The 13,850-nt window shown below is 40.2% G+C and overlaps 3 protein-coding genes across 3 annotated transcripts in view; 1 reads left to right on the top strand and 2 right to left on the bottom strand.

Annotated features, from left to right (window-relative positions):
• lpcat1 (lysophosphatidylcholine acyltransferase 1) overlaps window positions 1-5,948 on the bottom strand; it is a 31,372-nt gene extending 25,424 nt beyond the window's left edge. The window contains exon 1 of the mRNA XM_078267627.1: window positions 5,705-5,948. Coding sequence (XP_078123753.1) covers window positions 5,705-5,791 — 87 coding nt within the window. The 5' untranslated portion in view covers window positions 5,792-5,948. The remainder of the gene's footprint in view (window positions 1-5,704) is intronic.
• Window positions 5,949-8,976: 3,028 nt separating this feature from the next.
• mrpl36 (mitochondrial ribosomal protein L36) lies at window positions 8,977-9,360 on the bottom strand. The gene has a single exon (XM_078268332.1). It carries the CDS (start codon window positions 9,358-9,360, stop codon window positions 8,977-8,979), a length of 384 nt encoding a protein of 127 aa, XP_078124458.1.
• Window positions 9,361-10,718: 1,358 nt separating this feature from the next.
• ndufs6 (NADH:ubiquinone oxidoreductase subunit S6) lies at window positions 10,719-12,114 on the top strand. Its single transcript, XM_078268141.1, has 4 exons — window positions 10,719-10,900; window positions 11,117-11,170; window positions 11,607-11,729; window positions 11,974-12,114. Exons 1-4 carry the CDS (start codon window positions 10,757-10,759, stop codon window positions 12,040-12,042), a joined length of 390 nt encoding a protein of 129 aa, XP_078124267.1. The 5' UTR covers window positions 10,719-10,756; the 3' UTR covers window positions 12,043-12,114.
• The last annotated feature ends 1,736 nt before the right edge of the window (window positions 12,115-13,850 follow it).

Genomic DNA, 13,850 nt, shown 5'->3' with positions numbered 1-13,850 from the left:
TTCTGACGGGGAACTGAATCTGTTATCGATGATCTCTTCAAAGCCACCAGACTCTCTTGACAAAAGTCATTTTACCTCGCAGAACACGAGGATTGCTGGTCTACCGCTGCCACGATAGGTTAGGTATTATTGTGTTATATGTCGGTACTTCTGTCTGCTTCTCCAAACTGGGGGCGTGCTGACCATCTACTAATAGCTAGCTAATACACTGACTATGGAAAAGTACCTCATACAACCCCATTTCACAAAATCCGAACTATCCCGTAAAGTCACGGAAATACAGTTCATTGAAGCCAGAGCTTCACAGTACAGATGACGTCATGCCTTTTCTCTGACTGTATAATGAGATGTGTGTGTGTGTGTGTGTGTGTGTGTGTGTGTGTGTTCACAGGGTCACAAAGTCACGGCCTACAGTGTTAATTCAGACTGTGTGACATTTTAAGCCTCTTCCTCCCCCTTGTCTGACCTCTGTTTGATCTCATCCCGCTTTATTATTCCCCTCTCCTCAATCTCCTGGCCTGCCTTACGGTAATCACCAATCGCAGGGGAATTCCTCTCCTCAACTATCCATCCATCCATCCAGCAAGCATTCCATCCATCAATCTTCCACTCCCAATGTCTATTTGCTCAGCTGCACCTTCACTTATCATGCTCTTCTCCCTGTAACAGTTTCTCTCCTACTTTGCATTGATGTGCTTTTTGGGACCACTCTGGGGAATCATATCTAACTCCCCTCCCAACCTGCCCCGTCTTTCCTATGAGTTTCTCTCTGCGGAGGAGACCAGGTGCACACTGCAGGGCTGTATTAATAAATAAAGTGTATGGGGGAGATTTACGATGCTTTAACGCCTCTCGTTGCGTTCCCATCCCCATGCCTGACGCACAGTGCGCTCATCATCAGAGCTTAATGAATCCATCTGGGAGGATCCGCTGACATTTTCTCAGGAGGTGGCATGAAAATGAGCTGGGGCGGGGTAGAGGGGAGCAAATGCTAGCGTTTTATGAGAGAACCAGCCCATCCTCGGCTGATGATTTTAAATCGTCTGTAAAAATTTGCTTCTGCAGTGCTGGGCTCCCGTACCACACATCCTGACTCTAATATGAAGGCATCGTTAAAGTTTTATTGTCGGAGTGCGATCGTTTGTTACTGTACTTATGTTAAAAGCCTCATCTTATGTGCAAGTTTCAACATAGTAACAGAGTGTGCGAGCACTACTCAGTCTGTGAAAACAGATTTATATTGTCTTCTGTGGTCTCTATATGAAAATGGAGATGATGTCATCACGGTTATCTCAAATTGGTTGGCTGACTTTTTAGAATTTTGAACAAAAAGGCTGTGTTACAAACCTTGGGTGTGGAATTTCAAAGATGGGTATTTACAAGGTATGGAGGTTCTAACATAAGGCGATATTGAGTTGCACTGTGGGAATTGTAGGATCCAATTTTTAGGAAATGAGAATACTATGAATATAGTTAGAAAAGATGCGTCAAATAAGCAAGAATACTTCTACCCAGTCAATAAACATGTCTGCAGAATTTTTGTAAAGTATTTGAATATTAAGACCAAAGGTCTTCAGTCAGTAAGACATTATAAAATACAACTGTGTGAATGAATACAGACAAACCACAATTAAACTGACATTTTTAAAGGAATTGATTCATTTTGAAGACAGACTTATTATTATAAATAACCATTATTTCATCCTACCTCTTCTTAGTTTTTATTTCCAGCAGTTTTTATTTCAAAATGTCCATCTTCCAAGGTCTGTTTTTATTTCTACTTTTGCCATAACTGACTGAGTTTTAATTTATATTTTAAATAAAGCAGCTGTTGACCAACAAAACAGAGATATAAAATGAAACCAATTAACTAAAGCTTTCCTGTGTTGTTCTTCTGCCCACCTGCTATACAGAAAGTCTTTGTTTGGAATAAAGAGAAGCTAAAGCTCATAGTTTGGCATGAGCAGTAATAGCTACTGAGACTGAACAGACAAAAACACACCTAAAAACACAACAACAGAAATATCTAAGGAAAAGGTATAGTACAGAACACACTGACGTACTGTGATTTCCGGGAAGTGCCGATTAGAATACACTACAATAATAATCTCTTAACCGCAAAGGCAACAAATTGTATCTTTGTACAAAGAGGCAAGCATATATAAATATGATGGAAAATGTATTCATTGCTGGTTGTGGGTTTTTTTCTAAATATGACCTTTATTTTCTAACTTGCACTCGGTATCTCCCAAGATACAATGCCCATTTAGGGTTTTCCATTTTACATTGTATCCATTTTTTATAGTTCATATGCCAAATTTAAAAACAGTATGTTGCAGTGCTTTTCTATGTATTGTTACAAATCAACAATTCTGATTAGTATCATTACTTTCAGATCTGGACTGCCACTGACTGACTGCACTCTTGCATACTTTTCCATAGCCACGCCACATAACACCCAACTCCCCTGTGCAATGTGGCCCAGCACACTTTTTAAGTGCTCTGTACCCTGCAGTGAAGGCGAATTGCCCTGGGTTGATTGTTTAATGAGCCAAGGAAAGTGTGCTCTGATTTCCACCTGGGCACCCAGAAAGCACTCACTCTACTGTTTGTCATGTTGTTGGTGTACAGATAGAGATGTTAATAAATAAAACTGACGCTATAGCTAGCTAGCAAACAATGTCATATTTTGTTAAGTAAGAGCTACAGGCTAACTGACTTTTTAGCTAGCTAGCAAACAATGTATCTAATGTTTTGTTTTATTAAGGAATAGCTACAGGCTAACTAACTGACTTTTTAGCAATCTAGCAAAAAATGACATGTTTTATTGAAGCTTTGAAGCAGTAATCTTGAAGATGTACATTTAAATAGATGTATTATAAAACACTATCACTAAAGGAGGTAAGAAACACACAATGGTGATTGAGCCTATGGCTCACTAATAAAAAAGGTATTGCAATGAATACTATGAATACAGTCTACTTGTATATGTTGTACATTGTTCTTCAAGTTTGAGTAGGTCTCTCTCTCTCTCTCTCTCTCTCTCTCTCTCTCTCTCTCTCTCTCTCTCTCTCTCTCTCTCTCTCTCTCCCCCCTCCCAGTAGGTGCACCAGTAGATTCAGTTTTAATACTAAAATAGCCGAACAAATATTTGCCATTTCTCTAGAATTTTTTGAGATATTTACTGAGATTTGAGAAGGGTCCCAATTCAGTCTCTGAACTTCGCAGCTCTATCAAAAGTCACAGGTATTTTGTCTGCAAGCAGGCAGAGTTGGCAGCCGTGTCGGTATGATGTTCACTGTTCGGCAATGTGTGTGCCTCAGCTAAAATGTCACTTGCTGACATGGTTGGTCTACAGTACTGCTGATCGTGTTTGCTGGAAGGTAGAAAAAACATATTCAGGAAGACCAAGTGCCAGAGGGGAGTATGTGCTCATGCATCAAGAAGCATGTGTTGTCTCAAAATGACAGACCCACAGATTAAAAAGGAGCCACTTACTTAGAAATACACACGTTACGTAGATCTAAAGCCTATGGCGTTGACGTAGGAAGTCAAGTTTTTGTTCAAGCAGAGCTTGTGTTTGTTTACTGTGTGTGTGCTTGCACATGACTAAGTCCACACCTCACTGCCACATTAAAAGCAGGCAGTGGGAGGTGTGAACCAGGCACAGAGACACACATGGTCCAGCTTACATTCACTGGACTGCTGCTGTCATCTGGCACAGACAAACAACTGTTTACAGTCTACAGCAAGCTCCAATAGAAAAACTGACATGTGCTAATTAAGGCTTTCTTCCAGCAAGAAAAACACTGGAAAAAAAGTGTAGCTATAGAGCATTCATACAGCAAGCTAAACTGATGTGGATAGAAGGTCTTCACAAAGTCAAGCTTAAAAGCATGGTTTACTGCGGTAAAGCATCCAAAACCAAATAGGCAACCAACCAATAGGGGTTTACCACTTTTCTCAGAATGTAATTGTTGGGAACTGGCAGTGCCCACATAAAGGCCTATTTCCTGAGCCTTTTGCCTTGTGTGTTTTGCTCTGCATGAAAGCAGGCAAATCTGGGCCCCCGGAGCTATGGGGAAGCAGATAAACCTGATGGGGCAGAGCAGAGGGAGTGTACTTCCTCCTCTTGTCAGCTTTTGTGACTGCAAAACAATACACAAAACAACATTTTTGACACTTTTTTTCACAGCAACTTGTTTCAGGGAATTTCTTTGGGAAGAATGACAAGAGGGCCATTTGAAATGCTTTAGCGGTAATCGCACCTTCATAACAAACCCTCACTAACATTTATTAATTTTATATTTTCATAAACTAGATGAAATTAGTTTAGTTAGACTACATTCCGTCAGACGATCCTACCAATTACTAAGAATAAGAACCCTATTGATCCATTGGTTGGTTAATAAGGATGCATGTCAGCCAGTCTGCCCACTTCCAGCAGTGAGAAACCATCAATTTCAATGGCTGATTTACGATGTAGGCACAGCTGTCCATCTGTAGCAAAACATCCAGTAACTCACATTCCACTTCCACATTCATGGAGCATTCTTCTGAATGTGCTACCACTGTATTTAATTACCAGTCTTAGGATGAACCAGCCCTACCTTGACAGATCCTAACCCAAACCATTAGTCACTCTTGCTATGCTATCCTGGAAAATGATCCACTGTAACGAGGACTATCTGAGTACACGTGAAACTTAGCTGTCAGCTTGTTTAACCCTGTGCTAAAACCCCATTGTAAACGCTGTGTGTGTGTGTGTGTGTGTGTGTGTGTGTGTGTGTGTGTGTGTGTGTGTGTGTGTGTGCTTCCCATTCGAAAAGTGTGTGGTTAAAAATCTAATGCAAATCTCTCATGCAAATGTGGTCAATCAATATTCAACTCTGGCTTGGCTGATACATCCAGGAAAATGTGGTGTAGTGGCTGGCACCATAATGACACCAAAAGTTTGAGTATATATGTATACATATATACTATAAAAACCGAGCACATGAGGCAGCATAACAGTTACGTGATTGATGACCAAAAATGTATGTGTAAAAAACATAACTATTCGTGTCCTTCCTAAATCTGATATACATGTAAGGCTGCACAGGTGGTGCTCTTATCTCTGTGGATATTACCAACCGTACTAAGGGCACACGGGCAAGATTTACCATGGACCCATATGGTTGTTTTCAGGACAATACAAATGCATACTAAGCCAAGAATACTAAGTTAAATCCTAAATTAACAGATGGCATGCATTATATTGAGCTATGACATGATGTAGCTAAGAAAAATGCAACGATTATTTCAGAAGTGTTTGTTGACATCCTTCAAGGACCACTTAAATATGAGCATTGCTCTCCACTATGACTACAACCAGGAAAACATTGTGGAACTGCATTTCCAAGATAGTCACAAGATTGTTTCACTGCTCCTGAGTTTGATGAACTTCTTCTTTCCAATATTTGTTTTTTGTAATACAAAGTTTACACGTTATATGATATCACCAACTTTAAACTGGCCCACAAAACACGACATGATAAAAGTGTTTGTCAGCCCTAACCAGGTGGGTAGAGTTTTGGTATAGTAAATACACTCAATACTGTCCACAGCATAGCCTAAACAAGGCACTTGACAGTAGCTTCAGATGAAGGAATGATATGATATATTAGAATAATTAATTAATCATTCGTCAGCTAAATTGTCTTACCTTTATTTTCTCTGTCATGGTGAATTTCAGCTTGTGGACGAAGGGGTTTCTACCCAGTCTGGAGGGGCGACTGTTTGATGACTTCATTGCTGAGGACAGGAACTTACACACCAAAATAAAAAATAAAAGTCGAGTCCAAAATGTCCCGTAACGTTAGCTGACTTCTTCGTTTTTATGATGTAGGCGAGTATCTTCTTCTGCTTTCAGCCTTCCCTCCTCTGACTAGAGGAGAGACTGATGCTAGGCGGGGAGGGAGGGATGAAGCGCTTGTAGTCAGATGAAACGACGTGACTTCCGGTTATAAGGCGTGACTTCCGGTTGTAAGATTCAAAATAAAGTGGCTGTGCCGGTTCTCAGGCTCTTTTCCATAATGTTCCCCCTTTGAACAGTTTGTTTAAGCCATGTACCCCCTAACCAGCGAGGGAAAAAAAGTATATATAAAGAGGAACAATACAGCGATGTCAGCGATAGATTTACTAAACAACAGCCTTGTACCTGGAAAACATTTGGATGCTAATGAATAAAGGCGACAAAAACTTTTTTAAAACCCGACAAAACCTTGGAAAAAGACGGTAGAAAGAAGGAAGTAAGGCAAGAAGAATAGGTCGAAAATAGTAATAAAAAAAACAAAAAACAGTAGAATGAAGGAAGGCAACACTAGGGCGACAAAAGTGACAAAAAAATCAAATAAGCGACAAACTTTGAAAAAACAACTTTGAAAAATGAGACAAAAACTTCGAAGAAAAAAAAAGCAGGAAAGGAAAGGCAAGAATAGGTCAAAACAAACGACAAAACCTTCAAAAAAACGGTGACAAACTTCAAAAACAGCGACAAACTTGGAGAAAAAAAATAACTACAGCCTTGTAACTGAAAAACATTTTGCAAACATTTTTTATCTGAATACATCCATGCTGCAGTCCTCCAAAGTACCCCTATGGTACACGTACCCCCATTTGAGAAACACTGTCTTAATACATCCATGGTGCCAGGCTGTGCAGGCATTGAGACAATGCAGTGTATTTTAAAGCATATTTTTAATATTACAATGACAGAAAAACTGCTCTGTCGTAGCACGTCAAAACGATGGGATAACAGGCAAAAGCAATTATTTAAAAAGGTGGATGCAAGTTTGAGAGAGTACCTCTATAATGTTCCAAAATATTGTAGTTGAGCATGTTTACAAATCCAGAATTTTCTTCATCTTTAAAACAAAAAATAACATTTGTAATAACAATTCTCCAAAATTTGGAATTGGATTTAGATTTTCAAAATATACATTAAGCTTACATTGGCAAATACTGTAAGCAGCGTCGTGTTCAAGCTTTTATTTTGAAAGCAACGACCAAATCTGGAAACCTGGTGGCACATGCACGCACCCAGAGCTATGGCTCTGCACCACTGTCTATGCTCTGCACCCACTCACGCTCACGCCCGTGTCACATGATGTTCCCTCATAATAGTAAGGGCCCAATCCAATCTTAGAATAAAAATCAACCACTTTAACTCCTTACAAATACAACTGTACTGTACATCTTTAAGACGTTATATGCACTGAAGATGTCACTAAACTCAATAAATAGTGTACCACAGACATTTGAGAGCCTTAGAATTTAGAAATGGTGCAATGCGATTTATTATACGTGTGCATAATTTGTACGACAAAATAAAAAATATTAGCTCCTCTTTTTTATAACAACGTAAACCATTTGAAGAGGGGTGGACATTTGAAATATTCAAGTCACTCATGTAAGTGACAATTACTGACACACAGAAACACACTCGAAAAGATGATGAAGGTAAAAACTATGTGGCTTTCTGTGGAATGTGTGTTTGAGATGTTTGGGGTGATTTGCCTTTAGTGAGATTCAGTATGCACTTGACGTCAAGTTTCCTGCTGCATTTGATCCACCCATCAATTTCTGTCTTTTATTTTTAGATAACAGCAACTGCCCATTTAAACAGACTGTGTTGTTTCTCAAAGCTGCAGATGGCCGATCATACTGTGGTGCTGAATGATTTTTTATTTATTTTTTACCAAGTCTATGTGCTCATTTCGGCATTGTAACCCTCTGACCAGTGTTTCTTCTGTGTTGATTTTGTAGCGGCAGCCCACCATGGCAAATTTTCTGTTCGGACAGACCTGCCCCCACTGCTAAAAAAAATCCTAAAGGAAACACTGCTCTGACAGCTGCATATATAGTTGCTCACTGACCCAGAGTCGAGATTAGTCATAGGTGAGCTATATCTTGCCCATTTCTTTCAAAGGAATAATCCTACCTACACACACTTGATTACAGTACTTCACTATCTCTGCTGCCTGTAGGCTGTAAGGTAACACGTTTGGAGCCACACAGAAAGCATATGCTTGTCCATGACCATGTATTTCAGTGAAATGCCACTGAATAGTTGACAAATACTGGCTCAATGCCATCCTGATATGCTCTCTATGAATTGAGTATACAAAAATTCAAATGCAAAAGTATAGTATTAGTGCACACAAGCCAGTGTTCCGTGTTCCTTGTTCCTCCATCAGTAAATATTAACCTTTAGGACAACTATTCAAGTGGGGTGGCAGTCGTAGGCTCAGTGTTTGTTGCCAAACACCTTTCAACCCAGTCAGGTTTGACCGCTTCATGGCAAATTTGGATTGTGTTCATGTAGCGTAGACTTTGGCTCCCTCATGTGGAAAAACAATGGAAAGGACTTTGACAAAACAGGCTAATGTTTTTGTGATAAAATATTAGATCCAAGTTAGGCATCTTCATCCCACGAACAGGAAAAAAAACAATTACTCCCATGATTAGTCATCAAATTTGCTGAATGTTTTTGGCTATAATCAGATGACTGCTGTGTAACATGGTGCTGTGTATGAAAAGTAAGATTGTGTTTGCAATGGTTCAAAGAGAAACTAATAAATGCATATTTGTGCATACCCCTGTAGTTCCAAAGCCTTACCTGACTAGGCCTTTATTTATTAACTAGGAGAAGGGCAATACGATAATTTTGGAAGCTTAACTTAATTAAACTAATTGTATATTAGCCATGTTCAAATGTTGTGTTAAGAGTATGATGGTTAACAGAAATCTACAATTCAGTTTCTTCACTGTGAAAAAATGGTGTGTTTTGGGCATTTGCTGTTAAGAGGGAAATAGAAGAGTAGTGAAAAGTGCTATGCACATTCTTCATCCAAACAATTTATTTTTGCTTCACAGTTCTTCTAAATTCCTAAATTCTAAATCTCAAAGCAAACTTCTCATCACTCCTTCAACATTTTAGCCCTGCCTCTGCTTGTGTCTCGGATTGGTCTTGCAGAACACAAACAATCGGCCCCTCCGTCGAACAATGAAACAGTCTTTGCAGCGCCTCTTCAGGGCAGACTTGGTTTTCATCCCTGCAGAGGGCTGGATGCATGGAAGATGCTGACACTGTCCCAACAGAGATGGTCCACACTGAGCAGAGGAGCCAGACAAGGGGGGCTGGATGGAGCTGATTCTGGCTAATGAGCGGAGTAGTGTGCGGGGAACTGTGGTGAGGGTGCAGAGACATCTGTAGGCACTAGCTGCTGGAGAGAAGGAGGCGGCCCCATTTAACCGGCTCATCTGGGCCATTTGGCGAGTCAGAGAGGTAGCCACGTGCTTCAAGAGGAGAGAGGCCATGGTGTCAAAGGCTGCATAGGGACACATGAGACACAATTCATATGCAATTACAGTTGCAAATAATAATCTTGTGACATAAAACTATATATTTAGTCTGGGGTTTGTTTGTGTCATGTTGTGATCTGACTTAAGTACATTTATTTTTCTCAGACACTATTATATGACTCACAACAAGAGGAACCATGGCATGAAAGCAAAATGAATCATACCCAAAATATTGTTCCATTATCAATATTTAAATAGCCTAGTCAACCCACTTTGAAACAACAAAACAAACAGCTTCACTATTCTATGACTCTTAAAAATCTACATTAGGGCTGGGCAATATATCGATATTATATCAATATCAATATATGAGGCTAGATATTACCTTACATTTTGAATATTGTAATATCCTGATATGACACAAGTGTTGTCTTTTCCTGGTTTTAAAGGCTGCATTGAGTAGAGTGATATAATTTTCCGAACACACCAGACTGTTCTAGCTGTTCTATTAATTGCCTTTACCCACATAGTTATTATATCAACATAACTGATGATTATCAAAAATCTCATTGTGTGCATATTTTGTGAAAGCACCAATTGTCAACCCTACAATATCGCCACAAGATCGATATCGAGGTATTTGGTTAAAAATATCGGGATATTTGATTTTCTCCATATAGATAGATAGATTTTTATTGATCCCAAAAAATGGGAAATAACGGTGTTTCCCAGCTCTAATCTACATATGCAGCCAGATTCCTACAACATTGAGCAACTCAATGCAAATGGATATGCAGCCTTCCATGGACCTGTGTGACATATCTAAAAGCTGTTAAACACGAACGTTAAATGACTCCAGCCCGATGCCACTGTATGATCGCTACGAGACATGCTATGGAGACGAGCATGCAGAGTGACCTGCTAGCGTCAAAGCCAGACATAAAAAACGGCCCACATATTAGTCCCCGACATAAGACAATCTTATCACAAAATCAAATAACGTAAACAAACCTTTCAGAAACCCCTTGTAGGTTTAAAACAGGGGATATGTCCCTGAATGTTGCGTTTTAATCACCACACCGCGACCGTAAAGCTCTTCTTGCTTGTGGAAATACAACTGCTTCCGGTGTTTGTGCTTTATGGATTGTGATTTCCTCAGTTTAGCCTCTCAGGCAGTTATCCCTTTGTGGCTTTGGTCATATTTCGCCTCAATCACTATTAGCACAGTCTAAATCCAAAATCGCTGTAGTCTTAATTGTTATCTTTTATAACATGTACCTAAATGCAATGACTCAACTGGAAAGCTTGTTCACGGTAGTGCTTTAAACCTGAGAGGCAAAACTCGGAGAATTAAAATTTCCTTCACAAGTGTCCTCTGCAAGGCAGCTTGGGAAAACAGGCTGTCGTAAACATGGCGGCCGCTGTGGTTAGAGTTCTGTCCTTCAATAAACATGCTAAGGTGCTTGTTTCACCTTTGAGGTTGTCTGCGGTGCCTGTTCGCCGCTACAGCCTCGAGGTTTCCAGCACCGGCGAGGCCATCACTCACACCGGACAGGTAAGCTTAAAAGTAACTCTCTCGTATCGCTTTTACTGGGTGCCCTAACGTTAGCTTAGCCCTGCGTCAGTGTAGCTTAGCTAACGTTACTAGTAGGACCACTGAGGTTACTGTACGTCCCTCCATATGGCTTCACTTGGCTCATTAACGTTTTCTTTTAACATTTGGGGTTTAGTCTGTTGCCTCAAATTCATAGCGTCACTGTGTTTCTCTCAGGTGTTTGATGAAAAGGATCCCAGGAGAGCCAGATTCGTTGGCAGACAGAAAGAGGTAAGAAGCAACTAACAAACAAGCTTTACGTATTCATGTGTTCCGGGAAAATTGGTCGATTTCAACTTTCTTCTGTAATCAATATGGTATACAAATGTGGTATGTTCTCGCACACAAACATACCTGCAAAGCTTCAGCTGTAATTCTGACCCAGAATCCACCTCTTTATCATTCTTGAGCACCCAAAATCATGCCACGGGAGACACACACCTTCCAGACAAAACAATGTCATGTTAATGGATGGAACATAGCTCTTTCTCGTGCCCGTCTGCTTAGGAGTATACAGCAGCTCCCCTGGATGTAAAACCAGATGTATGCTAGCACAATGAATAGATGGTACACACAGAGGGATAGCCGTCATAATCAAAACATCAATCATGCACACCGTTGCAGTCTCACTGTGTCTAATGTTTTGTTAAACCTTGTTTGTGTCAAGGTGAATACCAACTTTGCCATTAAGTTGGTGGCAGAGGAGGCAGTGACTGACATCGAGGCCCGAGTGGTGTCCTGTGATGGAGGTGGAGGAGCCCTGGGCCATCCCAAAGTCTACATCAACCTGGTAAGAGCCTGCACACACTGTAAATACTGAAAAAATCATTTGAAGTGGTCCATTTTGACAAAACCTGAAAAGCCAGTACTCTGATTAAGGAAAACAAGATAATCTGTTATGATGTTCTATGATATTTTCAATAGTTTGAGTATTCCTATAAATACATTAACAGCACGTTTTGCAAAAGTCCCCAATTATAGATATACTAACCTTCATTTTTTTTTTTTTTTTTACTTTATCTCTCTTTCTTCAGGATAAAGACACAAAGGTGGGCACATGTGGCTACTGTGGATTACAGTTCAAGCAGAAGCATCATCACTGACACCTTTCCTCTGCCGTTGCTTCTCTGTGTAAATTGCCATATTGGTTAATAAATTATATGTTGTCTGTCCAAGAGTGTATTCTTCTTAATGAAACCTTATTGAATCAATGTTGCAACACATCTGTTTATAACTACATAGTGTATATACACAATACAAATGTTTTTTTCGAGGGTTGTTTTCATCTCCCCTTTTCTATGGCTATGCTCACACTGCAAGCCTTAGTGCTCAATTTGAATTTATTGCGCAGGTTCGTTGTTTTTGTTTGACTGTTCACTATATATATATATGTGTATATATATATATATATATATATATCTCAAATGTGGCCAATATCAGATTCCAGGGTGAGCTGCTACATGCCCAAAAGAACAATAACAAAGATGTTGCATGCTGTTTATTGGAGGTAAACATGGAGGCCACTGAAGTCATCATTTACAGTTTAATTTATAAGTTGATGTACAGTGAAAGTGAATTGGTGAGCAGGTGATAATGAGGATAAGGAAAAAGGGAGCCGCATTTTTAATGACGGCTTTTTGTGGTCACTGGCTGCTACTTCTGTACGGAGGGGTGTGTGGATTCGTAACGTGAGTTGACGCTCGCCAGCGCAGAATTGTGACGAATGTTGATCTACAGCGACGTATATGTTGCATGAATTCCAATATGACTGTTCAGACTGTGTCGCATAGCAAAAACAACAACAGACCTGTATCTGATTTAGGCCTACATATGAAAGTTGCCCAAATCCGAATGGAAAAGATTAGATTCCATGTGATTTTTGCTGGTCACCCTTAGAAAAAAAAAAAAAACTGATCTGAGTCACATAAATATATCACATTTGGGCCACTTTGCCTTCAATCTGAGGGACTGGTTGTGCAACACTGACTGTGGGATACAGGTTAGTCATTCAGTTTAAATTTCAGGATGCAGTTCCCCCTGTGAAAGGCAGAGGTCAACAGTGTCCTGCAGATGTCTTTTGGTCCTGTACTACAAAGACGGCTACGTTGTAGACATTTCTTTATGTTGCTAAAACCAAAGCTATTTTTTTGTAAAATTGAGTTTTTGCAATAAAAATGTAATTGGTCTGAACTATAATAAGAGCTGATGAAAGTGGCACTGCACCTTAAAGATCTGCTCCATTGATATCTGCACGAGTAGGATTTATTTCTTTCCAACATCTCAGAACACATGAATAACTGATTGTGTGTGATTGCAGTGCTTTGAACTTGCCTTTATCGATAAGCAGGCTAAATATGGCTCATCCACTGTTTACCGTAAGAAGCACTGAGAGAACCTTTAGCATTCCCTGTGCATCGGTCCCACACAATCTGCCATGTAGAGTCTCGCTCTGCCAAGCCTGGAGGACATCAGGAGGGAGCCAGCCTGATAAGACACAGTAGCGCGGAACAATACATGTTTGAAGAAGATCATATATATATTTCATCAGGCTTATTCTCCATAGACCTCTGCATGCCAAATTGGCCTACGCTTGGCTCAGGCTCCAGACAGCACTAGCCTGTTCTGTCCCCAGTGATGCAGCCAGTGGAACTGCATTTTCCACACCATAGAGCTCAGGTTGGGAAGAGTAGTCAGGCTGATATAATTGGCCCTGGTGACTTCTGGAAGTGAGGCTCATGCTGTAGTTAACCTCATCCATAGTCAGACCACTTTGGATGATTGAAGGGGAGAGAGGTGCATTGTTAAAATGAGGCAGGCGAGCCAGGTCAGTGTCAGAGAGCTGACTGGTTGGTCTTGCGGTTGGTAAGTCTGAGTGGTTCAGAGGTGGTGGTTGGTTGAGTTGGAGGCATTG

Source organism: Sander vitreus, chromosome 14 (genome assembly GCF_031162955.1).
Source record: "Sander vitreus isolate 19-12246 chromosome 14, sanVit1, whole genome shotgun sequence".
Lineage (NCBI taxonomy): Eukaryota > Metazoa > Chordata > Actinopteri > Perciformes > Percidae > Sander > Sander vitreus.
The sequence above is the reverse complement of the archived record's forward strand: the minus strand, read 5'-3'. Positions and strand labels throughout refer to the sequence as shown.